The sequence below is a fragment of the Pelodiscus sinensis genome, chromosome 5 (genome assembly GCF_052426305.1).
Source record: "Pelodiscus sinensis isolate ZL-2025 chromosome 5, ASM5242630v1, whole genome shotgun sequence".
NCBI classification, from domain to species: domain Eukaryota; kingdom Metazoa; phylum Chordata; order Testudines; family Trionychidae; genus Pelodiscus; species Pelodiscus sinensis.
The window spans coordinates 22,337,272-22,364,710 of NC_143056.1; the positions used below are offsets into that span (position 1 = coordinate 22,337,272).

Here is a 27,439-nt window from a genome sequence, read left to right on the forward strand (position 1 = left end):
GTGCCTTACTGTTGGATCTCTGGTGGAGAGAAAGATGACAAAGGATGGTGACAAATCAATATCTTGGTCTCCCAGGGTAATAAGAACTCTACCACCAGTTCTCCGAACTTCACGATTCAGCACAGGATTCAAAACTGGATCATAGCTCTCCACATCCTAAACAATAGAATTATGAGAATAATGAATAAATGTAGTTCAGTGGACCTATGCTGAAACAACCTTGAACAAAGTCTGATATCAAATTTTTACCTCTGGTTGGGAAAAGCTCTAGTAATACTCAAATTTTGGTCATGTTGGTCATGTCTACAACTATTAGACTAACTTTATCCCCCATGCAATAAGCTATTCACAGTAATTTCTAGGACCAAATACTATTTGGAAATTTTGGATGGTGAATTGCACACCTAAACAGCAACTCCAGGTTGAGTTTCTAAATTTTGCTGTTTTCATTTGGTTGGTACTTTACAATCTAATATCTACAGGCCTGAATCAGAAGTGATGCTCCCATTGCTACAAATATTAGACCACATCCTGCCTCAAGCAGTTCACAATTTAAGAGAGCAAGCAATAGGAGGGTGATGGAGACCAAAAGTAAATGTACCTGCGATTGATTGATTTATATATATATATATATATATATTATAAAAAGATCATGCAATGGAGAGAATATATCCTTAAAGGGTATTGTGAGGTGCTCAGATATTACACAAATGGGTGCCATCTCCAGACATATACTATATATTTTGCCTTACTTCTATCTGTCCCAACCTAGCTATTTCAACACTGATTATCTAATGTAGACATTCCAGAAGTGTGTTTTAAGATACTTTTAAAAACAGGGGCAGAACCTATCATTTAGAGATTGTTCTATGCAGAAGGGGTGGTATGACAAAAAGTCACGTAAGGGGAGTGGAGAAGCTGCCTGTGGATAGTCAAATCACCTGAAGTGAAAGGGGCACAATAGGCAACAAATAAATAAGTAGCAAGGGTCCCAACTGAGAAAGCCTTTTAAGTTTGACCATGATATGGTAGAACAGGGACAGCAATGTGGTGAGATCAACAAGTACGGAATATGATCTTTGGTACATTTTGGGTCGACTAGAGGGGAACGGTGTAGTGTCAGAAGGCTGTACTAATCAGGTTGAGGGCTTCATGAGAATTTTAATCTATTGTTTATGTAAGGACCCTCATTTCTTCAGTACCTGAAAAGCACATAATTAGAGTAGCAATAAAACTAATGCCCAGCAAGTGAAGATTTCAAGTGTACTTCCTGAGAAATGCAACCACATTTTTTAAAGCATATGTAAACATGAGACTAACCTGGACAAGTAGAGGGTTACCAAATCTCAATGCACTTTCCAAATTCTTTCTGAAAGCATCATCCAAAAAGCTAGTACGAGTGATCTTACGGTCCTTGTATTCATTCATAATGAACTCTGTAGCTTGTCCAGAGGGATCAATGATCAGTGGATACCTAAGTGAAAAATATATTTCCATCATACAACTAATTTAAGGTTTCTGATACAAGCCATCTAGTCCACTCAGGCTGAGTTATTATAAATCCTTTTTGGAGAATGTTGGCTCATGTAATGGAATATGGAAGATCCCCAGTCATTGTTTGGAGAAGATACAGTTAATTTATCCTTTTCAATAATTGTATCTAGTTACTCACATGTTTCAGTCAATATAGACTAATGGCTTCTGTTTGAGCTAATTTGGTATAATAGTAAATTACAGTAAAAACACAATTTGTTTTACTTCTAAAATAAAAGGGAAGGAGATTATTAAGAGTTGCATTTCAATTTACTATCATGGGTACTATGCAGATACTATGTAGACAGAGCTCAAAATTCTCTCAAAGCTTTTATATTCAGTTAAAGTTTCAATGAAGTTTTCCATTTGATAGGGTATGCAAATTCTATCGAGTTCAGTGGGAATTCTGTGCATTCTTAAGTTTATCCTCACACATTCAATACTTATTGTACAAATGAAGTACCTATTAAATCGCTTAAGCATGATAGCGTTTTCTGTGCATAGGTCATCTGCAGGTAAAGAACTTGCTTGCCAGCGAAGACGCTCATCTGCATTGGAAAGGTATTCTGTCCTTGCAATGTCTGTACGGAACTGAAGAGTACAATATTATTATATGGCCAAAGAGTCCAAAGTTTCATCAAATTTCATCTTTATATTTTGTGAACACCTTTTGCTTTCCCCTTTATTAAGCAGTAATTCATTACAATAAATATTAACACTTACAGTAGCCATGCCATTAGTAATTGTGGATCAATCTTTACCTGAATATTTGCTTGCTGCAAATGATGGGACCATGTGGTAAATAAGTTCTGTCGCATTTGCTGATCAAAGTAACCAGCATAAGCAATAAAAGCTCCTGAAAGCAAACAGTCTCCTGCAATAGTGGACATCTGGTTCTTGAAGGTTTCACTTGTCTTCTCCCATCTTTCACGCTCAGCAGACAGACTCTTCAAGAGAGCTGTGCTACGGTTTACCTATAAATTAAGGAAGAGTCCATATAATATCTATTCAAAATGAAGTCTCCCCTAATTACTGCATTTACAACCTATAAGGAGAGAAATTTGCCAACACACAAGACTTTGGACTCACAACTTTCAGAATTATATATGTCCAGAAAATAGTGCATCCACAACTTTGAAAGTTAGGTTGTTAGTATTCTTGGGCTGTGAATTTTACAGTTCTGATAGTGGAAAGGGACGAGAGAGTTGCAAGCATTTTAGGAAACAGGATTAGAATGTGCAACACCAGCACTGACAAACTGGAAAATTGATCTGCATTCAGCAAGTGAAATTCAGGAAGGGGGAAAAAAATGTTACACAGCAATAAAAACAGGGAACAGGTTAGGATCCGAGGGTTACAACAGATCACAAACTGAGTGAACCAACAATGAGCTGCAACTGCAAAAAAGGCTAATATTCTGGAATGTATTAATTGAAAGACAGACATGGGAGGTACCGGTCCCAATCTATACAGCAACCAAGAGTCAACTGCATTAATGTCCAGTTCTGGATAGCACATTGTAGGAAAGATGTGGACAAGTTGAAGTGTATCCAAGGGGGAACAAAAATGGATATCTAGGAAACTTAATGAGTGAGAAAAGATTCAAAAATTGGGCATGTTTAATCTAGAAGACAACCAAGAGATGAAATCCAATTAAATCTTCAAATATGTTAATAACTATTATAAAAAAACGACTGATTAATTATTCTCCATGTCCATCAAAAGGATGAGCAAGAAATAAGGGGCTTAATCTGCAGCAAGGAAAATATACATTACAGATGAAGAAAAACTTTCAAATTTAATTGAGCACTGGGATAGGCTTCCAATGGACGTTGTGGAATTCCCATCATTGGAGGTTTTTAAAAACAAACTGGACAGACACCCATCAAGAATGATCTAGGTTTAATGTACCTTCTTGCAGCACAAGGGGCTGGACTCGAGTTCCCTTCTAGCCCTACATTTCTAAGATTTCATCAGTGCAGCTCAAAGAACAAAGATAAAAAGAGATATTTGTATGGAGTGTCACCTGATGGGTTCTAAAGTTTGAGTTGAAGAACTAAGTTAGGTTTTACTTTGCTGTTAATTATCTCTTTAGATAAACACAGTAGTTACCTTACAAGATGACTTTAAAATATGAGAAAAGGCAGACTAACTCTTTGTTAAAGAATTAAGTAACCACAATTTCTTTGAAACACTTTTGAGGCTTATAGCATTGAGCATTCTTACAGGTAAATTGTGTGCTTGTGAAAGAGGACTGGTTTTATCTGTCCTACCTGTTCTTGGTTTTGAGTAACATCTTGCTTACTAGCCAGCCTAGTCCTGCTCAGAATGATTGCCAATTTAACTGGATGGCTAGCATGAGACACTGACTGGAAGTGTAATTCTCATTCTGGTCCATTTATCAATGGTCTGGCAAAGCTCTTTGTAAGATGCCCAAAAGATGAAACATATTGGAAGACAAACAGTTGTGGAGAGAGTACAAAGTATTTTGTTAGACAGGAATATAGAATGTTTGAAAGCCATGTCCCCCACCTCCAAAACAAAGGGAAAAAAATTAGTAAAATGGACAAAATGGTACAAAAAGTATTCTCACTTTTGCTTCAACAGCAGCAAGGTCCGCTTTAATTGCTTGAGCCTCTGAAATCAGCACTGCATACTCTTCCTTGTAGCGAGCAATACTGGCCTCGAGATCACGAATCATCTGTTCTACTTCATTAGCTTTCTGTTGATTGTCTTTGGCATCATCCTCCAGTTTCTGAAGTTCATTGCGAAGTGGTTCTACTCGTTTCAACATATCAGCATAATTCAGCTGTGAAATGTGTGAACAGTCAGTTCTAGATACTTTCTAGAATGGAACTTACCATGGTATCTGGGGCCATGCAAGTCAGCAAGCACCATTTTTTATTGATTGAGGGCTTCTACTTAAACCAGGGCTGGGCAAGATACTGACAGCAGGCCAAATCCGGCCCACCAGCACTTTGATCCAGTGTTTGGCAGCTCCTAGCTCTGCCACTAGTGCGTTACATGGGAGCCCTTGGGGAAGCATGAGCCCTTTCAACTGAAGCTATTTAAAGGGTTTGTAGCTCCTGGCCCCACTGATAATGTGTTGCCTTGCAGCCGCAAGCCAGGAATCCTATAAATAGCAATCGAAAGGGCTCCTGGCACACAGCTGCCAAGGCAACAGGTTAGCAGTGAGGCCAGGAGCTGCAAGCCCTTTGGTGGGTCTTTAAATTCAGGGGGCCAGATAGGGGCCATAGGCCACCAACCACTGGATCTCGCCCATGGCTGGCCTCCTGCTTCCCGCCCCCAAGGCCTATCAAGACCTGGAGGCAGGAGAGCATGCAAAGTCCCCTTCTCCTGCCAGGGGTACATGGCATCAGAGGAAACTGGCAGCCCCTGGCAGAGTTGAAGGTTAAGGCTTCACACACTCCTCCATCCCCAGGCCAATCAAGGTCTGTTGGTACATGTGAAGTGTCCTGTCCTGTCCCTTCCACGACAGCCTGTGACTACTTCCGAAATTCTAAGTAGCCCATCTTAAAAAATTGCCCACCCCAGCCTTAAACTGATTCACTATTCTGAGCATACAAGTGGCCTGAAACAGCCAAAAGATGTGAACTGCACTATTCATCTCACTGAAGTGAAAGTGATGCTCTTTGATTGAAATCTGGAGGCTTCCTACATTTCAAATTCAACCTTGCAGTGCAGAGATAATTACCCTTGAAGCCAGAGTCCTCTGAAGGAGTCTAGAATGAATGTAGGAGACACACTAATGAGTCTGGAAGGCTAGGCAAAGGAAGTTGAAACTGACCAGCAGCTGAATCAGGGAAGCCAGGGGCAGAGCAGCTGGGGTGCTGATGGGTTGGTCCCACAGTCCCGAGGGGCGGCGCTACGGGACCAACCCGGCAGCACCCCAGCTGCTCTGCCCCAGGCGTCCCCAATTCAGCCGCTGCTGAAACTGACCAGCAGTGGCTGAATCCGGGACACCTGGGGCACAGCTTGACTATTGGAAACGGAAGCTATGAGGGGTCTGGGTTGGCATACCCCCCCACCCCAACCCAGACCCCTCATAGCCCCCCTTCTGATAGTCGGGCATATCTGATAATCCCCCCCCCCCCGGGTCCTAAAGGTGACCGATTATCAGAAGTTTACTGTAATTTACTCAAGCTTCCAAAACCCCACCTGTAAACTCTTGGCCAAAGTCAATACTCACCGAAATCCAAGCCTGGTATTGATAGGGCTGGATGAAACCTGGGCTTGCCATTGACATTACTTCCAAGCTAGAGGCCACCCTCTGCCCCCGGTAAGACTGAACACACACTGCTCTGAAACATTCCCCCATCCTCATCAGCTCGGGGGAAACTAGATCAAGCCAGGCAATAAAATCTGGTCTGTGGGTACACTAAACTGGCCACAGAACAAGACCAGCCATTAGTCAGTATTATTAAAACAAACTGCTTCAAAAGAAAGCTGAAAATAAACCATAGTGTTGCATTCAGCACTTTACTCTGCATGATCACTTGAGACCAACTATTGTTTTTAAACACTTTGTTATAAAGTGTCACAGATCTGAATGGTGGAAGTCTGCTGATTGAGTCACTGGATATTTCCAGCAACTTACAACTAATACTTATCACTAGGTGTTTGATTTCCCATGTAAGACTGAAGCATTCTATACTAGTAGATCTATTGCAAATGAGTTACCTGTGCAATTGCCCATTTTACCATGGGACCACATGCTAAGGATGCTCGGTTTACAATTTCATAATTGTAACTTGGATTTGACATGTAATTCTTCTTCATCTTTTCCCGGATGGCATCACTGCAAAAGAAGAATTATGTTTGACGCAGCACATGTGCAAATATTGAATTTGTCAGTGCAGAGTTACTAAGAGTAAGTCCCTTTTACCACATTAGATAAAACTAAAACCAATACCTTAGATCTTCAATATTAAAGTTGACAATGCTGCTGATGAAATTATCTCTGAGAACAACTAGTCTGATCTTTTTCCAGTCATTTGTCTCCTCACCCAACAAGAGACAGATTGATTCTAAAGCCAGTTTTACTGCAGCAGGAGGGTTGGCCATTGCTCTTACTTCAACAAGATGCTGCTTCCTTATAGAGCTCACAACTATTAAGGGGACGAAAAAAGTATTCAGCATGCAACAATCAGGGATTTAATGCTACTGCTGGGAAATAATGAAAGAAATTTAAGTTCAATTACTGGGAATAATCTACCTTAGCACTCTGATAGCGCTATATGCTACTCAGACTATGCCTAAATTTAAAGAACAAGACTTTACTCTGAGATGCACATCTTCGTGAGTATATGACAAGGTATTTTGGAAAGGTGGTAATTCTGCATATGCATTTGAGATGAATTCTGCTTTTTGTGAGGTAGAAACCAAACCAAACATCACCAATTGTAACTACTGGTAAGATTTCTATTGTGAAAAATCTTGTGAACAATTTCTTTCTATACCCAGCAGCAGCTCGGTACCTGCAGTTATTCACCTGATCTCTTCAGCAGAAAAGTTTACAATAGTTGGAATGAAGTTTTCCCTCATAATGATGGAACGTATCTGTTTCCAGTCAGTTGTACTTTCACCCAATAGTAGACAGATGGACTCTAGTGCTAGCTTCACTGCTGCAGGTGGGTTGGCCATAGAACGGACCTCTACCAGATGCTGCTTCTTTATTGATTTTACAGCTAATCACAGTAGTCAAGCCAGATCGAGGAGGAGAAAGGAAGAGTATTGATTGGGGAGAAAATGAAGGAAAAAAAAGACAGCAAAACAGTAAGACAGGAATTAGCAAATTTTCATTGATATTGTTTGAGAGATTTTAAGCTTCAGATCATTTCTAAAATGAATTGACCTTCTTATAATAATCACATGCTTCACATTTTGAACTCTCCACCTGTATTCTCACTTTAAACAGAACAAGATGAACTATCAGAAACCTTCAAGCACTACTATGATAGATTAGCAAGAGCAGGAGCTTGCACCTGATAGCCTTCTTGAGTTCACAAGTTAAGCATCTTAAAACCAACGCTATGCATCAGCGAGATCAACAACGAGACTGTACAGGAAAACCTCACCATTCATGGTGGATGTGTTCCTGGCACCACTGCAGGAGAACACAACCTTACTCTTGATTGGAACTCTTTAATTATGCCTGTATATTTATACCTGCCTCTGGAATTTCCACTACATGCATCTGACGAAGTGGGTCTTTGCCCACGAAAGCTTATGCTCCAAGTCTAAGGTGCCACAGGACTTCTCGTTCTTGCAGATTCAGACTAACACAGCTACCCCTCTGATACTTTTGCAGTGTGGACACTCTCTTTTGGAAGATCTCTTCTAAAAAAAAAAAAGCTTCTTCTGAAAGAAGCCTGTAGTCTAGACATAGCCTAAGAAAATGAATGCTGTAGTTATTTCTAAGCGTTAACTTACCATTCTGAGCTTCAATGACAGCAGGTTCAACTTTATCTAGATCCTCCTTCACGCTCATTTGCTTATCTGCAATTCCTTCTTGCTGTTTGTGCAGCTGTTCTTGAATTTGTTGGCTCATAACCTAAGACATTTTGTACAACAAGAAAACCCATACATTTAAAGCCTCATCTTTAAGAGTTGTGGTTTCCTACTCTTTTCATAGTATTACTGTAAGCTATTTCTTAATATACTTCACATGTACAAAAAGGTGAAGGAAGTGTTGATTTCACCTTTTTCTTCTCTGCTTCTTGCTGATCCTTCACCATTTTTTTCAGTTTGTCATTAGCAGCTGCATTTTTCACTTCCAACTCCTGGCTCTTTATCCTCAAGTCCCTACGCAGTTCTTCCACCTAACACAAGTTGTAATATTAGAGTCAGTTTCCAAAGCTCTAATTTTTTAATATAAAGCCAAGTTCGCAGGTATGTACCTGGTCAACAGTTTCCTTGATCTTTCTAAGACCAACATTCAAATGCATCTGCTGCTCCTCCAACTCGCTCCTTTTCTCATTGAACAAATTGGCATAATGATTGATGAAGTCCAGATAGTGGCGTGGAGTGATAGCCATAGTTCTGCCTCCCCGTTTTGCTAGACGAGCGTTAGCCTTCAAAAGGAAAGGAATTAGTTTGTATATGTTAAAGATTATGGATTATATCTAGATGTTTAAATTCAAAACTGTCACAGTAGCAACATTTTCTCATTATTGCCCTTGTGCCACTCCCCTAGAATACAGTATCAAAGCTTTTGAATAGCAGTGGCAAAAACACACCTGATGAAGAGTCTGATGAACAAATACACAGCTATTTACAATAGCTTCCCTATGTGATGGCGGTTGTGGTAATTTGTCATACACAACTGGCATATAGTCTGGCACAATGTAGTTTGGCTTCTCAAGATCCATTTTGCTCGTAAACTCTTTGCCAACTTGGTACAGTGCTTCAGTTGACCAGTCTCCAAACCAGTTCAAGACACACCTATACACAGGACAAGATATACATTAAAACCTCCAAAGAAATAGCAATTTCTCTTTTCAGTAGGGTATTAACAATACTCTTAATTCAAGACAACCTGAAGTGTTAAGGTACTTTGTTGCAGGTTAGTTCCCAAGCAGAATGAGTAAATTACCTGTTGAAGAGGGCTGGAGAAGTAGCTGCTCTGTCCTTCAGGCCCTCAGAAGATGGGTTCATGGTGAACACAACATGGAGATTGCGAATAACTTGACTGGTGAACCATTTGTATAATTCTTCATGTGAATCTAGCATTAGGCCTTCTTTCTGTGCTCCCTCTTTACACTGAGTCATAAGGGTGGCATATTCATCTCCTTCAAAGAGACCAGGAACCTAATCCAGGAAATAAGTATATTTTTCTTAACTTGATTTTCCCTGCATTATTGCTACTTTATACAAATTTACTCAAATTACCTCTCCATTGGCCAGAAGAGTATTCATTCTCTCTAGGAATCCAGAATCCAGTACATTTGACTCATCCATTATAAATGCTATTTTCTCATTTTTGCAGCCAGAGCGTCTTAAAACTGTTCTCAGATCTTCATCAAAGTCTTCACCCGTGTATTTTCTATGAACCTATAAAGATTTAGCAGTAGTTACTTGTCTTTTTTTAAACTCTCATCCTCTGTCACAATGACTTGTTTATACAGTTATATAGAATAACTGCAAGCTGTAACAGTTAATTGTTAAGTGATAGAACTAAACCAACCTTAATTTGGTAAACACTTAATCCATTCATCCAAGCCACAAATCGCGAGAGGGTAGTTTTCCCTGCTCCACTAACTCCAATGAGAAGCAAGTGGCCCTGAGGCTGGCGGAAGATTCTAAAAGAGATTGATACTTCAAGTAAGTTTTTTGCTTGATAAATGGTGAATTAGTCACCACATCTCCTAATCTAATTTTCTTGCAAACTTAGCCTGTATTTTTTTAGTACTGTGACTAGTTCTGAGATGTACAAGAGTGACCGTTGGCAATATTTCTCAGTCTGTTACATTTTCACCTGGCAGAGCCCCTTTTACAGAATGCAACTCCTAAGCAGAACACCACAAGAAACTGGTGCTCCATTCTGGACTACTCTGAATACAGGTTTGTTTTTCCATTCAAAAATAGACAATACTAGGAGCTGAAAATTCAGCTTACCGGTCAATTCTCAGCACATGATCCAAAACTTCATTGAACAGCACTAATGGCACATCAAGCTCTTCTTCATAGAACACTTTCAGCCTGGCTTTTACATAGTCTCTCAGCTCTTCCTGATCTACAGGGATATAATCCTAGAAGAAAGAGAGCTCTTGTTTACATATTAGCCTAACAAGTCTAGAATTTAAGGGAGAGTTTTCACTCTCCTAACCATTCTGTGCTGAAAGGGCTAGAGTGGCACAGAAATTCCCAATTCAAGAATTGAGGATAGCAGTCACAGGGACCCCTTCAAACTTTGATGAAGCATGTGCCATGGGCAGGGCCTGTCATCTTACATGCCACTGCAGAAGTGCTGCCTAGAATTTTTGTAGGACCTATGAACTAGCTTACATGATATAGACCAGAGTGGGGAACCTTTTTTGGGTCAGAGGCTGCTGACCCCCAGAAAAATCTATTGAGGGACTGCACACAAGTAAAAAGCAAAAAAACCCCAAAACCAAAACCAAATACATATCCTTAATGACGTGGCCCCTGATCAAAGAGAAAAGCATGCCCCCACATTCCCCTTGCACACCAGAACCTAGTGGTGCCCAGGCTAGTATATTTTGTGTGCTCTAGATCCGCAAGGGGTGGTGTGGGTGTGCGGGGGAAGACGGGGGAGAGAAGAGGGAGGCTGGAGCCCCAGCACAGGAAAGAGGGAATACTGGCTCCTGATACAGAGGCATCTGAATGGGGAGGGGAGAGGAAAGGAGAGGAAACATGAGTAGTCGACTCCGACTAGTCGCTTACATCCCTATTATGGGCACTATCATCTTACTTGGTAAACAAACCAAAAAAAGACAACCTACATATTCTAACTTCACTAGTACAACACCCCAGAATATTTTCTGTAATTTTAGCCCTTGGTATTCTACACTCTTCCTTCAAGTTCAGAGTTCTACTCCCTTGGTATCCAGATAGATTCTGCTAGGTGCTGGATAGCCATCATGCCATACTGCATCAAAATGTGTTTGATAGCCATTTGGAGTTGGTAAGCAATCACAATTAAAAGTAAATTCTAGGATAGCATGGACTGTGCTAAGGCAGCACTCCTTCTAGTGTATTAAGAGAAGTGGTGGACAAAGATTCACTCTTAACAGGATTCTTGGTGTGTGCAAGTGTCAATGGCAAGGTTTTTATTAAGATACCCTTTGTTACCTTTGACAGCCAATTGCTGTACAAGATGGGTCTGGTCATAGCTTTCTCTTTGTCTATGTTGGGGAAATGTTTCAGAGCTACCATGTCAATGTTTTCATCAGTCCAACGTCTCTCCTCATCTTCCACAAGTCTAATTAGAAGAAAAAATTATAAGCAAGCATGCAACACCTACTAAAACAGTTATGTGAAGAACAAGCCAAGTAATAAAAACAGAAAGTGAGGGAAAAAGATAATAGTACTGTAAACCTGGGTCAATTCTATCTACTTGCAGCTATGTAGCAATCCAATAGAGACTTCTCTTGCCCTGAGCTTAGCAGACAAATCTCAAATCTACAGGGCTACGTCAACACTGGCCCCTTTTCCGGAAGGGGCATGTTAATTTCAGCTATCGTAATAGGGAAATCCGCGGGGGATTTAAATATCCCCCGCGGTATTTAAATAAAAATGTCCGCCGCTTTTTTCCGGCTTTTAGAAAAGCCGGAAAAGTGCGTCTACACTGGCCCCGATCCTCCGGAAAAAGCGCCCTTTTCCGGAGGATCTTATTCCTACTTCAAAGTGTAGACGCTCTTTTCCGGCTTTTCTAAAAGCCGGAAAAAAGCGGCGGACATTTTTATTTAAATGCCGCGGGGGATATTTAAATCCCCCGCGGATTTCCCTATTACGATAGCTGAAATTAACATGCCCCTTCCGGAAAAGGGGCCAGTGTAGACGTAGCCCAGATGTATTATTTTTCATAGTTTGCTGTATGCATAAGCCTTTGAAGGGGGCACTTATTTTATGAATTTGAACTTTTGTTCATTTCTGCTGTAAGCACAATTTCAATCTGACAAATCCTGAATATGTGATAAGTGAACATGGATGAAAAGCCATTCAGTGTAATTTAACAATTTAAGCTCTATTTTTGGAAGAATCTCAACTTGCATTTGATAAAAACCTTTAAATCTCAAAATGCAACAATTAAATCAAGTGTTCTACTAAGAATGGCCAAGCCTTTTCAAAACTGTTTTTACAACCTTTAATCCTGTGGCCTCTGCAGGCAGCCTGTACTTCACTTTTCAAACCTGCCCATTAAGTCAGCTTTGTGCTACAGGCAGATAAATGAATGAGCCACCTCTTTGAAGCTGACATAACTGACACTGAACGTGTGAGTTTTATATTTAACTACTGAGTATTCTGCTCAGCTGAGCCTCTAGATGTGTTTAATTATAAACACCTTTGGAATCAAGTTAGAATTCAACTTGGACCTCAACTCATTTTAAAAGGAAAGTCTCTGGAAAGAATTAAGAAAGATCAATTTGTGTTATTCATACTATTTGTTTACCTGTCTTGGAAGAGACGCAAGGCTTCATGTGCCCAAATCCTAATAAGGCCTTCAACAGGTAAGGTTTCTAATGGTCTTAAAGCTTCAAAGATACCTCTCACCCATCGAGTCATTTCACGAGGTGAGTAGATGTAGTGTGGCTGTGTATCCTGAGTGAACCTTTCCTAAAAAAGGAAACACTGGGAATAGTATCTAGTGACATTAAGTTGTGCAATAATTAACAAACAATGCTTCTCATGCTTCCCTCTCACAACTAACAAAAAGCGCTAGGAAGCTAGCTACCTTTTATCTAAAGTGAACATAAGAACTGGGTCAGACCAAAGGTCCTTCTAGCCCAGTATCCTGTCTGCCGACAGTGGCCAGCACCAGGTGCCCCAGAGAGGGTGGACCGAAGACAATGATCAAGCGATTTGTCTCCTGCCATCTCTCTCCGGCCTCTGAAAAACAGAGGCCAAGGACACCATTTTATCCCCTGGCTAATAGCCTTTTATGGACCTAACCTCCATGAAATTATCTAGCTTCTCTTTAAACTCTATTATAGTCCTAGCCTTCACAGCCTCCTCTGGCAAAGAGTTCCACAGGTTGACTACACGCTGTGTGAAGAAGAACTTTCTTTTATTCGTTTTAAACCTGCTACCCATTAATTTCATTTGGTGTCTTCTAGTTCTTCTATTTAGGGAACTAATAAATAACTTTTCTTTATCGGCCCTCTCCACACCACTCATGATTTTATATACCTCTATCATATCTCCCCTCAGTATCCTCTTTTCTAAACTGAAAAGTCCCAGTTGCTTTAACCTCTCCTCATATGGGACCCGCTCCAAACCCCTAATCATTTTAGTTGCCCTTTTCTGAACCCTTTCCAAGGCCAAAATATCTTTTTTTGAGGTGAGGAGACCACATCTGTACACAGTATTCAAGTGGCATGGTAACAAGCAAAGATGCCTGGTCAGCAGAAGTTGGGATAATATGTAGAGCAAGTTACCTGTGACATTGTGTAGAACTCTACCATGGCAGCAGTAAGAGGTTCTGCATATGTGCGGAGTGATGGGATAAGCCTCAGCATTGCACGATTGAATGTTCCATATATCTGAGTAAGTGAGGCTGGTCCAGGATAGTCCACATACACCACAGGGACATGGCGTAAAAATCTGGAAGAAGTCCATCAGCTTAGTGTTGATACCAGAAAAGACTTCATCCAAGTCAGCTAGACTACACCTGGCTTTTTCTGCTCTGTAACATCACATCTGTTCATCTGAGCCCAGCTACTTGTTCTATAGGGTAAACAACTATTTCACAAACAGAATTCTGAGCCTTTGAAGTGAATAGTATTTAGCACTCATTAGCCAACAAGGTAGTGGCCAATTCAAAAGTTTAAAGTACTGGAATGGGAACAGTGTCTTGATCACAGATTTCTAAGGCCAGAAGAAATCATTTAGTTTAGCCTCTCAACACAGATGGTAGAACTTCCCCAAAATGATTCCCATGGCATCTTCTAAAAAAAACTATGCTACTACAAAGATTCAAAAAATACCCAATGATGCAGAATCTACTCTTGTAAATTATTCCAATGGCTAATTACTGTTTAAATTTATGCCTGCTTCCTAAATTTACGTTTAGCTTTAGTCTAGCTAAGAAAGGTATAACATGATCCAGTGGTTTGAAGCTGAAAAGCTCATCACTAAATATTTGTTCTCCCTTCTCAATCTACTCTTTGTGGAGCTAAAACTGCTTGAGTATTTTGACTCCATTTTAAAAGCATGTTTATTAATAGTTGACGCTTGTGGCTCTTCTCTGAACTTCCTTTAATTTGTCAACATCTTTCTTGAATTGTGGGCACCAAAACCACTGATTTTAGTAGTGCCAACTTTACTCCTATTTGAAATCCCCATTTAAGCATCCCAGGATCATACTAGTGAATGATGATTTTGTTCTTTTAACAGGTAAAGATTTTAAAGATTCTATGACTAAGATTATAACCAGTCCCTGTGCAATCCCACTGCAACAATGCTTCCTGTTAAGTTACATTAAGATCCACCAGGTAGTCATTTTTAATCCATTTAATGGTGTGCCATGTTACTTTTATACCTATTAATTATATTTTTTTCCAATCAAAATGTCATGCAGTACCAGGTAAGTCATTTGACAAGATATATTCAAGTCAACAATATTACCGTATCAACTAAACTTGCAATCTCAAAGCCAGCAGAGTTAGGATCTATTTTCCATAAACTCATGTTGATTAGTTATATTACCCTTTTAGTTCTTTAACAATCAAGTCCTTTAATAACCACAATTATTTTGCCTGGGATCTAGGCGATCCCATTTATCCTTTGTTTAAACTTTTAGCTGCTCTTTCCCAGTGTTCTGGAACTTCCAATACTCCAAGACTTAAAGATCAATGTTTATGGTCCAGTAAGCTCCTGAGCAGCTCGTTAGAATGCAAAGTATTTTTAAACCCATATTTGAAGCTACAATCTTGATTTTAGTATTTGAATGCCAAGGTATCAGATACTCCATTTTGCAGATCAGTACTGTAAATTTCAGTAGCTACAGAATAGTATTTTACCTGTGGGACAGTGGTTTCCTCCCAGGATCGGTAGGTGGGTTACAAGCTCCAACAAACTGAATCCTCTCTAATTTCACCCAGGTCTGATCTGATGTACGGTAGAAGCCTCCATGTTCCACCATCTGAATGAGGGAGTTGTTTTAATATAAAGAAAGGTTCCACAGTATAAATAATAATACAATCCTGTTTCACAACATCACCAACCTGTCTAATGAATGATATTACTCTCTGCGTGCCATACTTATCCATATCTGGCAAGTTGATTTCATCACAGAACAGCACCAGCCACTTTCCTAGTTGCACGGGAGCCAGCACCACTCCATTAGGTGTGCGCCGATACTCACAGTAATGATCAAAAGTTTTCAAAAGCAGCTCTGGTGTTGTAGCACTAGAGAAGTTAAGTCCAACAACCTTAAAAAACAAGGATGAAACACACAAAACCATGAAGCTAGTTGATTCTTAATAACTTAAAGTCTTAGAACCAAAGTTTCAGTAGATTATCATTACTCAGTAACAAATGTTACACGTTGGCCTTCATATCGAAAATATATGCTATATGTTGACTAGAAACCGATCAAGGGATGGAGTTTACACACGTATTTGCATCACTACAGATATGTAAAATTCTGAAAAACAAATTTTGATGAGTCTATTATGTGCCAGTTGTGCCCACTAGTTATCACAGAATACTAGAACTGGAAGCAACCTCGAGAGGTCATCAAGTCCAGTATCCTGAACTCATGGCAGGATCAAGAACCATAAATAGACCATACCTGATAGGTGTTTGCCTAGGGAGGCTTTGGAATCTCCATCAATGGAGAGTAAGAGCAGATTAGACAATTTATTTCAGTGGTTAACCACCCTACCGGTTTTAGGAAGTTCTCCCTGATGTCCAACCTAACCTCCCCTTATTGCAATTTAAACCCTCTGCCTTCTTGTCCTAGAATCAAAGGTTGAGAAGAATTTTCTCCCTCTTCTTTGTAACAACCTTTTAGATACTTCAAAGAGGTTATGTTCCCCCCTTCAGTCTTTTTCCAGATTAAACAAACCCAATTCTTTCAATCATCCCTCGAGGTCATATTTTCTAGACCACTTAATTTTTGTTGCTCTTCTCTAGACCTTCTCCAATTTGTCCACATCTTCCTTGAAAAGTGGCACCCAGAACTCAATCACCTACTTCTCATGTCTCACTTACAATACTCTAGTTAACAAATCTCAGAACGTTGTTTGCTTTTTATTCCTGCAAGTGACTCACCGATTTATTTAACTTGTGTTCTACTATGACCCTTAGATCCCTTTCTGCAGTACTCACTAGGCAATCATTTCCCATTTTGTACGTATGCAACTGATTCATTCCTCCTAGGTGGAGTACTCTGACATCCTCCAAATTTGTAACCTCTCCCAGCTTGATGATATCCACAAACTTTAACTGTACTCTCTCTGATATTATTTAAATCGTTGACAATATTAAACAGAATTGGACCCAGAACTGAACCCTGCAGAACCCAGTTCATTATGCCCTTCTAGCATGGCTGAACCATAACTACTCTGGGGTTTTCCAACCAGTTATGCACCCACCTTATAGTAGCTCCATCTAGGTTGTATTCCCCTACTTTGTCAATCCAGAATGGTGTTTCACATCACTCTTAACTGGTTTATATACTGATTTCTGCTACAGTCTCCAGCTGCCTTTTTATAGATCATTGTTAGCAGAGCTCTTTGCCCAAATAAAGGAAGTTATCCTTATAGCACTCGAGGCAGAAACATGACTTTTTTGCCACATTAATAGACAGATGTAGCAGTAATTAAAATAACCTTGTAGGCAGTTTTGGCATGTTATGAATTTGCTATCATTCAATAACCTACATATAAACAGAGTATTTACCTCCATATCAGGGAGGGCTCGGAGGGCACTGAAAAGGGTCATAGTCTTTCCAGAACCTGGTGGGCCACAGAGCACTAGAGGTTTGTGTTCTGCTAGCCAAGTATACAGCAAAGCTTCGTGGCGAACGGTATCTAAGGTTGGTACCACAACATCAGGAGCAGCAACCTTGTGTGTCTCAACTTCAATCTGAGGAACCTTGGACTGCCATGGGACCCATTCACCCGTAATTGACACCTAGGTGAACAGAAATATAGTTAATCTACAAATGTAGTAGAGATACACGCTCCATTAAGGTTCTTATCACAATCCAATTTTATTTTAAACAACAATCAAACTGACAACTTTGATTTAATCCGATAACTTAGTCTTTTAACACCTGCAAATTTGATGCTGAGAGACTAATTTAGAAGCAGCTTGGACCACGCAGTACACTATGTACTGAGTAAAAAAAATTAGAGTTGCTTGACTTGAACTAAAATTGAGAGATACTGGTTTACTCACATTTAGAGAGGTTAATTTAGAAAGTGTCATTCTGATTGTTTCATTAGGAATTAGGTCTTTAAAGCTTTACGAAGTACAGGAGGTTGTTACCTCATAATCAATGATAGGCATGTTAGGTGCTGTGGGCAACGGTACAGTGGTGATTCTCCTAATGTATTCTCCCAGCTCTGCTCTCATTTTCAGACGGCTGTCTCCAGAGAGTGACCACAGTATTGCATAGACTAGATATCTCTAATAAAAGAGAAGAGAAAGATTAATCCACACAAAAAAGTGCAAAAAAAGTATTACTTCTGTTTGAAGGATAGCTAAAAAAATGCAAAAGATTATTCAATAAGCCTGATAACTTTGCTACAATATTTACTTTACCTGGCTGTAGCGCTCAAGTTGATCTATCTGCATAGGGAAGTCGGGATGGTTTGCATTGTATTGTGCTACATTGCGGCAAGCCTGATGCAACATAGAGAACAATGAACCAAGACAGCGCAAGCGAGTGAGGTCCATGATGTGCTCTAACTTGAAAGCATGTTCTAGAGCTTTAGTCACCAGTCCATTAGATGTGAAATATGGCTGCATAATTGTTGCTACGTCTCTTTGAATCTGTGGGTAAAGACATTAGTGTTGAAGGAACTTGGTTTGTAGTCTTAAATCTTAACACTATATTTTTTTTAAAGTGTCATACAATACACAAGCTACATTGTTAACTCAATCTCCATTTATATTCAGGATAGCCTTTAAGATAAGCATTGGAGACACTTCCTACTTTTAGTGGGTCTGGTGTCAGTACACAGTGTATTACAAGTTATACCTGCAACATTGGAGAAGCTGCTTCTTCACCTTCATCTTCTTTGCCCTTTCGCCTGCGCTGAGCTTCCTCTTCACCTTCATCCAGAGGGATGCTTCGTAGTCTGGCCAAGAAGTTATTGAATATCATGTCAGTGCTTAGAACATCTTCACTGAACCAGACCATTCCGCACCTCGACACGGTGGCCAGAGTAGCATATTTCAGATCCTGCACCTCAAACATAATACGCACCTACAGAGAGAAAGTACAGACATTTAAGAGAAGTTAGGTTTGGCAGAACATAAAATCTATTAAAAGCTCCATTAGCATGCTTTTCTGAACTAAGAAGGCAACAGGTGGTATAAAATTGACTTTTGTCTTAAATTCATAATATGCCTTATCACCTTAACACCTAATTAGATCTACATGGATGATCTAGTATTTCCTAGTTTGTGAGGGTCAAGGTACATCTGACATGACAAACTCCATAACCACAAAAGGGTTTTTGAACAAGTCAACCAAACCATTGCATCAAATCACTTTTGCTCTGCTGCACTATTAACTTAACCCTGTGCCCAGTTTGTGTGATGAAAGCCTGTTCATGTAAGCAAAAAGAAGCAGAGCTAACACATTTTCAGTAGATTAGTCTATTTGTAACATTACTAATGTTTGTAGAAACACAAAAAACTTTACATTTGGTGGAAGGCTGAGACGTTCTCCATTGGGCAGAGTTAGCAGCTTATTGTCATCCAACACGGAGTTTAAGTTCTCCACCCATTCAGGATCTACATCTCCATCAAAGATGATCCACTGTCGTTTCTGTAATTCACCTCTCACATTGTCTATGATCCTAAGTTCAGGAAAATATTGAGTGAAGGTTAACAAATAAAAAGTAGCTTTCCCTTCCTCAGTCCTTCATGCCAATGAGAGAATATCCAAGGATCTCTCCAATTGCTCCTTCAAAAACTTATATGCTATTAATGTTTAAGACTCACTTTCTCAGAACATGTGTAAACAATCCATCTGTCCATTCTCTGGTATTTGGATCCAAAGTACCATAGAGGTGATCTTTGCTGATTGCTTTCGGATCAATGATGTGAGCAACACCTTCTACACCCTCTAATCGTTCCAGTGCTTTTAGCAACACTCTCCAAGCCATGCTCTTTCCACTTCCAGAAGGACCCACCATCATCAATCCATGATTAATCTGGGTAATCTGATAGAGCTGAAGAACCTGTGACAGAACAAAATTGTACATAGACTCAGACTTTAACGTCAGACTTTGAATCTTAATAAATGCAAGGCTTAAACAAACAATCTGGAATCACTTAAAATTGAAAAACTTTAGGTATTTAATTTGGGGAGTAATTGTACTTGATTTTTCTATCATGGAATATGGAAAGCGTTACATTTGTCAGCTCTACATTGTAAGATTTACAACTACCACAATGTACCTTTTCCACCCACATGCCACCAACTTCTTCTCCATCTCCATAGGTAAGGTACATTTCCTGACACACTTTCTTAAGCTCTTCTCGCAGGGCTGTCATTTCACCACGGTGATACTGAACTCCAGGAAATACATCAGACAAGAGACTGAACAGCAAGGGGATATCTTCTGCAACAAGTTTGGGTACCATTGTTTCACACACACTCTGGATCAAAATCTATATGGAAAGTGTATTTACATTAGTCACATTCATGGAAATATTTCAGACAAGCTATGCTGAACACCTGGACTGTACAGTATATTGACATTTGCTAGGTTTGCATTTGGCATTCTTATTCCCTGCAAAAAAAACAAAAAACCCACCACTTAGAGGGGGAGTTTTGCATTTGTGCAAGGCCATTTATGACAGAGCATTATGAACGTCAAGTAATGCTATTCATGGAATACTTAAAAGATATCTAATACAATTGTCTTAGTTGATATTTGCCCACCTCACTAACAGATAAATGTTAACGGCAGAGAAGTTCAGTCAGAATGTATATTCCATTAGAAAATAGTTAGGACACTGTTCCTTTTACAAGAGTAGTGAAATGTTTGTGGTCATTACAAACAAGCAATCAGGTGCCTGTGTTTTATTGTAAGACAGACATTTCCAACTGCTCAAGCACAGATTAAAACTCAGTTAAGTCTACTGAAACTGCCACTCCTATAGCCTAAAGTAGCAGAAGTTCAAGTAAACAGGATACTTGTGAACTCAGATTATATTTATGCTAGATACACCAAGTTCACTGCAAGCGGTCATTTACATTCATATGTACTGTAATCACCCCTTTGCAGTGAAGCAACATTAAAAAAGTCCAAGTATGTTTTACCTCTTGTTCGGGCAGGTTCTCAGCAATTTCCCCTTCATCAACAACTTCACCACGCTCTTCCTTTTCCCGCTTTATCTTCTGAATCCTCTCCCGCTTCACATTTCCTGCACTAACTAGTACACTCTTCAAAGCTCTTAAGCCAAAGTCATAATGACTTTGAGAAGAGAGCTGCTCATCACAGAGTCTAAGAATAAAACACACCAGAGTCAGCTTTAGACGTTTTAGAATCACAAAACTAATGTTCAATAGTAAAGTATCAACCACTCTTACTATTCTATATTCTTATTCTGACAGTTTCAACATTTTAAGTTCGAGATTTAAGTACACAAGTGCTTTTTTTGGTTTGGGCCAGATTTGTTTAAGTGACTATTACTTACTTGAAGAATGGGACAATCTTATTGGCAAGCACTTCTGCAGTTCGGAAACCCTGGGAATACAACATGACCTGAGCAATCAGCTGGCGGTCTGGCTTGGTCATTGCCAAGCTACGGAACAGCTTCTTCAAGTTGTCTGGAAGATTTGATCTACCCGCATATCCAGGATTCATGGTGATGAAGACAGCCATATCTGGGCTCACTTTTACTTGTTTGTTCAACAGCTCACAAGTAATAGGTGCAGAAGCTAGAAGTAGTACAAAGTATTTTTAATTACAGTTGGCTGTGTCTCGGTCAAATAAATCATCATCTACAGTAACTAAGACTTGACTTTTAGTATCCTGCAGAGTATTGTTTATGGTACAAATAAAACTTTCTATCACTACAATACCATTACACAATGCTGAAAGTGACTGCATGTCAATTAAAGTTACTTCAAGTTGTAACTTAACATTAAAGTTTGTTATATTTTCAAATTTAACAGAAAACCCTTGACCAAAGTGGGAGTAACTGATCAAGATCTCAGAATGACTTATTTTAGATATACAAGGGCATTCTTTTGACAGAAGTTATACAAAACCATTAGCAATGAAAAAAGTTGCATACTCTTGTCATAGTTTGGATTGGAATGTTCTCGCAAGGCTTCCTGAATGCACTGAACTTGCTGAGACACAGCGGAAAGCATACGCTCCTCAAGTCGATTGAACTCATCAAAACAGCCCCATGCGCCCACTTGACAGAGCCCCACAAAGATGCGTCCCATTGCCTGTAAGCAGAGCAGACACATACAGAGTTTTATATATACATACACTGAAAAAAGTTATTCTGCCATTTTGATAGTGAAACTAATGTAGACTGGTCAGGACTGTGCTTACATACATTATCTCCCTACTGTCTCTGTCTCTCTGTGTGATCATGCTGAGAATCTCTATGCTTTCAGCAGAAACAATGTCTTCTCTATCCTCCACTCCAGAGTCATACAACATTGTGACTTCAACTTTGAATAATCACAAACATCAGAAGGGAAAACTGGTCATTTGAACATTAAATGAAGAACGTGTGTGTGCATGTGCGCATGCATTTGTACAGCTGGTCCAGAGTCTCCCCCAGATAAGTCTCTTGTTAGGCATAAGTCTGTCTTCTATTGTGTGAGTACTGACACCCTATTTCCAATGTTTCAGTTTTGGAATATCAACTTTCAGATTCTATTGTAAGCAACTTTTACCCCTCTCTAAGGAAGTCTGTTCGGCAATAATTCTAAAATCTGCAAGCACATTCCTAAATTTGCAAAATGTAAATGGTTCAGATGCTGAAATATATCAAGTCCATTGAGATAAGGAGCATGTGCAGCAACCACATCCATTCAGTGGAAGCCAGTTACACCTAACTTTGTTTCCTTCTACTAAAGTAGGTCTCTCAATTGGTCATACAACATGACTGAGAAATGGCAATGGAAAAGTAGTCTGAAAATAAGTTACCCTCCTATAGCTGTCAATTCAGATTTTCTCTTGGTAAATTACCATCTAAAAAACAGAGAAGGCAGCTTTTAACCCAGTCCTGCTTTAGATGGTAGTATGATTCAATGAAGCACAGTAAAGTAACCAGAATCAGTTTTGTCAGCTATAAGAACAAGCTTTCAAACATGTTTTGAAATCTAGAAGCTTAATGGCATACTAATGAGAACTTAACTTAAAATGAAGCAGTCTCATGTTAAATGAAAGATACTATACCTGGAAGTCAAATGTTTCATCACAGTTGAAAACCAGAACAAAGCGGCCAAGCTGGTGTCCAAGGGCCTTTACAGATTCTGTTTTACCAGTACCAGCTGGACCTATTTTAGGCAAAGGATAAAAACACTAGTCTCTCTATAGGTAGTAAACAGACAATATTAACAGTCTATGGGCTGAGCTTACACGACCACAGTAAGTGACGCAAGTTACGCTACTTCAGTTTTGCAAATAATCTAACTGAACTTCAAGTAGCTTAGATTGACTTACGGTGGTATCTACATTGCGCTTTGTTGATGGTAGACACTCTTGCCAGCTTCCTCTACTCATCTCAGGAAGGCAGAGTACACATCAACTGGAGAGTGCTCTTCCATCAATTTAGCAGGTGTAGTGAAGCCATGCTAAATAGATACCCACTGCACTGATTTCAGCAGTGCTGATCTACTAGCAACTAAATATATGGCATAAGTGTTGCTCATTTTCAAAAACTGGAGTTTCAAACTATGGAAGTTACTTTATTAAGTTTCTGGCTGATTAACATCAGTCTTTACATTTCCTAAGTACAAACTTACCAAAAGGTGACCCTCCAAGTCTTGCCTCCAAGGCTTGTGTCATTGTCAGGTAACAGCGATCTGTAAGAGGAGTCTGGACTAGTTTATCCTGAACTCCAAGATACTCAAAGCCATAGTTGAATTTGGCATTTGCCATCTGAATGGACAGTTGTTGCAACACATCTGTCTGTTTTGGGTCGAAGTAGAATCGCATCTGGCTGAGCCACTCAAAGGATTTGGAGTTGTCAATCTTACTTTTGATCAGTGATCTTGTAACATCTCGTTGGTGCACCAACTCTGTAATCTGGAGTACAAGCAGCTGATTAGCACTCCCCAACAACAAAAAAGATCACATTCTCTAATGAAACTAACAGTTTTACTGCATCTTAACTTATGAACAGCCATTGTTTGGTGCTAGAAGGCATCATCTAATATCCATCATCTAGAGTAGAGAAAGAGGAATTAAAAAAAAAAAAAAAGTCTCTTGCTTCCAGGATCCCTCAGTCAAGCTTCAGGCCAAAGCAGGGTTCTAAAATTACAAGAACTCTCCTTATGGATAACCCTTTCCTGTCCACAAACAGAAAGAGGAAAACATCCATACTCATCCAGCTAGAAGTCTCTGACACCGGATACTGCTAGTCACCAGATGTTCTTGTCTGTCTCCAATAAGTTTTAACGATGAATGAGTACCCCTAAACTAACTCACATTTTCCACTAAGAAACCCCAAGTGCTCTGGATGGACTGTTTCTACTCCCTCATCATCATTCATCAAGAACCGTCTCCTAGGAGAGCACACAAATTTTAATCCTCTGCACAAGTTGTTCAGAAATCTAACACTAGCCTTGAATCCTTCTGGGAGTCCAAAGCACAAAAGTATCAACATCCATCTCCAATAGGCCAGAAATTGGCACCTCGTTGTATCTTCATAGATGTGGACATGGTGAGGCTGAAGTTCCATGGATTTGACTAAGTCATGTCTAGCAGTGAGGTCACACCTTATTTGAAACTTCAACTTGTTCACAACCACTCCAGTCTAGCTGCTCAGCCACACAGACTGCCACAAACCTCACTCTGTGGCTATGCGACTCTACACTTGTTCCCCAATTAGAAGTTTAGTACTAGAGTGTTTTTAAGCGAACCTCTGAACAGGAAAGATTGCCAATTGCACCTGTTTGGTGCAAGGTAGGGCTTCTTAGGAGGAGCTGTAGTTATGCTATGGAATTCAGTAGGCAAGAAGTGAGAATTTAAGATTTTCATAGCTGAATGCAAAAAGCCAGTCAATTTAGCTTTTCTTTCAGCTCTCATGCCTGATATCCCCTCACACGAACACAAGCTCTAAATTAAACTATTTCTCCTATGAGTTGGAAAGCGGTTTCTATTTTTAAATAGCTAAAAGAGCTCCGACTAAAGCTGATGTGCGTTAACGCCTGTGATTATCGCAAGGCAGGATTAATGAGTTATTTTTTTAAACATGTTAATCGCAGGAGTTAGTGCTGCGCTGCCCCTTTGAAGTGTCACCCCACACTTCAAAGAGGCAGCGCATTAAGAGGCTGGGATGAGCTGGAGTCCCCAGTTTACCCTGGGTTCTGCGCAGTGATGCCCCTTCAAAGGGGCGGTGCTGCACGGAGCCCAGGATCAGCTGGAGTGCCCAGGTGATCCCCTGCTCCACATTGTGCTGCCCCTTTGAAGCTCCGGAGCTCAGAACATGAGGGTTGGTGGTATATTCCAAGAATTTGAAATACTGTTTCTATTCACTGTGTAATTCTGAAGAATTATATGCTACACTGACATTTAAGTCTATGTTCTTTCAAATCAGGCATGTATATAGCAATAGCAGTTTGCCAGCTCTCAAAAAAGGTTGATGGAAAAATTTTACTTTCCTAAGTGTCAGTTTCATAATCTGAAGAGGGACAGATTGTGTTTAAATTTTGAAAGGGACTGAATGACTATTAGAGAACAAAGAGAAAAGTAACACTTACCAAGTGTTCCAGTTTCCTTCTGCGCAGAGGTGGTTGTTCCATCAATACAGAATCTGCCAATACGGTCAATGTGACCTCAACATTAGCCAGCACAGAGTGCAGAGAGCTGCTGTCTCCACCACCACCCATGCCAGTGAGAGCAGATTCCACATTCTCAGACCATGCAATTTGGGCTGACAGGACAACAAGCTGGGCCTGAACATTTAAAATACAATTAGATTTTGCTAAAAAGTTGTTCCTCCCACACAAGTATTTTATATAGTTTAATTAGACCACAGGGAATAAAATGTATACCTGATATTTGTCAATCCAAGAAATATAGGTAAGTGGATCAATTGAAGTTGCTTTACCAAATATTTCTACTTCGGTAACGGACTCTGCAAGCAGCTTCGCAAGTGTGACCCTCATTTCTTTTTCAACAAGTGTGAGCCACTCATTAATCTTAGGATGTTCTGTGATAGACACAGGTGTTTTGAATAGAACCTGAAAAAAAATTAAGTATAGTTCTAGTTTTAATTTAAACCAGGTTTGTAAATTTGCAAAAACACCCCCCCTCACCCAAAAAAAAAAAAAAAACCAAACAAACAAAAAACCCACCCACGCCACCACCACCCGGAAGAACCAGCTCTACCTCCTCTCCTTCACGTGATGAGATCCCCAGAACAACAGTGTTCTCTTCATCAAGGATGATGCTAGAAACTCCAGCAAACATTTTCTTGAAGTGTTTCTGCAGCTTAGCTACATTCTTGCTGTTTCCTATGATTTCAAGCAAGTCCTCATCACCAACAAAGTAGAACCTAGTATTAGAAATATAGAAGTCCTTTTAAACAATTGCTGATGTTATTTTTAAAAAGTTAGTTGTAGGCCTCGAATTAAATATTTACACCTGAACCCTCTATAACCCATATAACAGGGTGAAACAGCTTATTAATATTTATATTCAAATTATGCCATGTAAAGTTAATCACAAGTGACCCACACAAAGAAACTGAAGTCTGTCATTTCCCAGGAAATGAGGCCATAAATGACCAAAAAACCTTGTTCAAATTTATCTGAATGTTTCCAAAGCATTAATGTTTTAAGTGTGCGTGCAATAAAAGGTTACTATTAGAACACGGTAAAAAGTAAATACTACTGCAAAATAAACAATTCCTATCAATAGTTAATTCCAACGTGGTTGAGGAGTTAAAGGTCCTTACCTAGGAAAGGAGGATCTCTCTCTCTCTAGGTATTCTCCCAATGCCTTCTGGATCTTTCCAAGCAAGTCTGCTAATCTCTCCAGTGACCTTTGTACACCTTGGATGTTAAGAACATCCATCACAAGGGGAGATTTGGATACTTTTTTCATAAGTGCCAGAAACTCAGTACTGATGCTGCAAGTGATTGTGAAAAAAACATTACACACACTTTAATTGAATTTTTACTGTTGTATCCACCATTTAGTGAGCATGGAAAAGTGATATTTTATTAATATTTTGTGTGAATAGTATGGCATGGATAGCTTTATGCTACATTAAAGGTTAATTCTGGTTGAAGCACTCTACAGGGTACCCATGAACCAGACAATGACTAATTCATTTGCTGGTGCTCAAACAGAATGTACAGTAAATTCATTGCTAAAGTTTCCTTTAGAGATGTAAAATCCGGTTTAATTAGTTTACCAATTAAATATTAACAGATTAAATGGGAGTCTGCTGCAGGTAGGGGCTGTGCTGGCCAGATTGGAGCAGCCCCCTGCCTGTGACAGGTGGGGGGGGGGGGGGGGGACTGCTCCAGGCTCCACCAGTTAACTACTAAAATTCCTAGTCTCCCTCAGATTCTTTGGAGAGGTGCAGGTGTCTGTCCTGGGACAACTGAACCTGGGCAAAACACTTTGAAAGGGATAAAAAGCTGCTGGTTAGCTCAGGTTTGAAGACAAATGAGGACTGGACACAGGCTGAGACCGCAAAGATGCAGTCTATCGGTCCAGGCCCAATGCTGCATGATAGGTGAGACAAGAGGGGCTAACTAAACATGCAAGTGAAGTGTAAGATATAGGTAGCTTACAAATTTACAAGCCTT

At 39.8% G+C, this 27,439-nt stretch overlaps 1 protein-coding gene across 2 annotated transcripts in view; it reads right to left on the reverse strand.

The window, feature by feature from the left end:
- Window positions 1-27,439, reverse strand: part of DYNC1H1 (dynein cytoplasmic 1 heavy chain 1) — a 75,229-nt gene that overhangs the window by 17,739 nt on the left and 30,051 nt on the right. Inside the window, exons 23-58 of one of the 2 annotated variants that reach the window (XM_075926557.2) lie at window positions 26,578-26,751; window positions 26,010-26,175; window positions 25,673-25,861; window positions 25,379-25,573; window positions 23,420-23,702; window positions 22,851-22,951; window positions 21,727-21,886; window positions 21,124-21,367; window positions 20,747-20,930; window positions 19,879-20,091; window positions 19,420-19,658; window positions 19,118-19,274; window positions 18,449-18,676; window positions 18,010-18,240; window positions 17,734-17,874; window positions 17,143-17,376; window positions 15,462-15,668; window positions 15,258-15,379; window positions 13,674-13,839; window positions 12,689-12,852; window positions 11,368-11,497; window positions 10,171-10,304; window positions 9,740-9,854; window positions 9,445-9,606; window positions 9,149-9,363; window positions 8,793-8,997; window positions 8,454-8,627; window positions 8,256-8,375; window positions 7,987-8,107; window positions 6,467-6,662; window positions 6,235-6,352; window positions 4,127-4,342; window positions 2,295-2,507; window positions 1,997-2,124; window positions 1,321-1,474; window positions 10-156 (exon numbers count right to left, since the gene is read on the reverse strand). In XM_075926557.2, coding sequence (XP_075782672.1) covers window positions 10-156; window positions 1,321-1,474; window positions 1,997-2,124; window positions 2,295-2,507; window positions 4,127-4,342; window positions 6,235-6,352; window positions 6,467-6,662; window positions 7,987-8,107; window positions 8,256-8,375; window positions 8,454-8,627; window positions 8,793-8,997; window positions 9,149-9,363; window positions 9,445-9,606; window positions 9,740-9,854; window positions 10,171-10,304; window positions 11,368-11,497; window positions 12,689-12,852; window positions 13,674-13,839; window positions 15,258-15,379; window positions 15,462-15,668; window positions 17,143-17,376; window positions 17,734-17,874; window positions 18,010-18,240; window positions 18,449-18,676; window positions 19,118-19,274; window positions 19,420-19,658; window positions 19,879-20,091; window positions 20,747-20,930; window positions 21,124-21,367; window positions 21,727-21,886; window positions 22,851-22,951; window positions 23,420-23,702; window positions 25,379-25,573; window positions 25,673-25,861; window positions 26,010-26,175; window positions 26,578-26,751 — 6,346 coding nt within the window. Of the gene's footprint in view, window positions 1-9; window positions 157-1,320; window positions 1,475-1,996; window positions 2,125-2,294; window positions 2,508-4,126; window positions 4,343-6,234; window positions 6,353-6,466; window positions 6,663-7,045; window positions 7,242-7,986; window positions 8,108-8,255; window positions 8,376-8,453; window positions 8,628-8,792; window positions 8,998-9,148; window positions 9,364-9,444; window positions 9,607-9,739; window positions 9,855-10,170; window positions 10,305-11,367; window positions 11,498-12,688; window positions 12,853-13,673; window positions 13,840-15,257; window positions 15,380-15,461; window positions 15,669-17,142; window positions 17,377-17,733; window positions 17,875-18,009; window positions 18,241-18,448; window positions 18,677-19,117; window positions 19,275-19,419; window positions 19,659-19,878; window positions 20,092-20,746; window positions 20,931-21,123; window positions 21,368-21,726; window positions 21,887-22,850; window positions 22,952-23,419; window positions 23,703-25,378; window positions 25,574-25,672; window positions 25,862-26,009; window positions 26,176-26,577; window positions 26,752-27,439 lie in introns of both variants that reach the window. The other variant, XM_025183071.3, reaches the window with a different exon arrangement.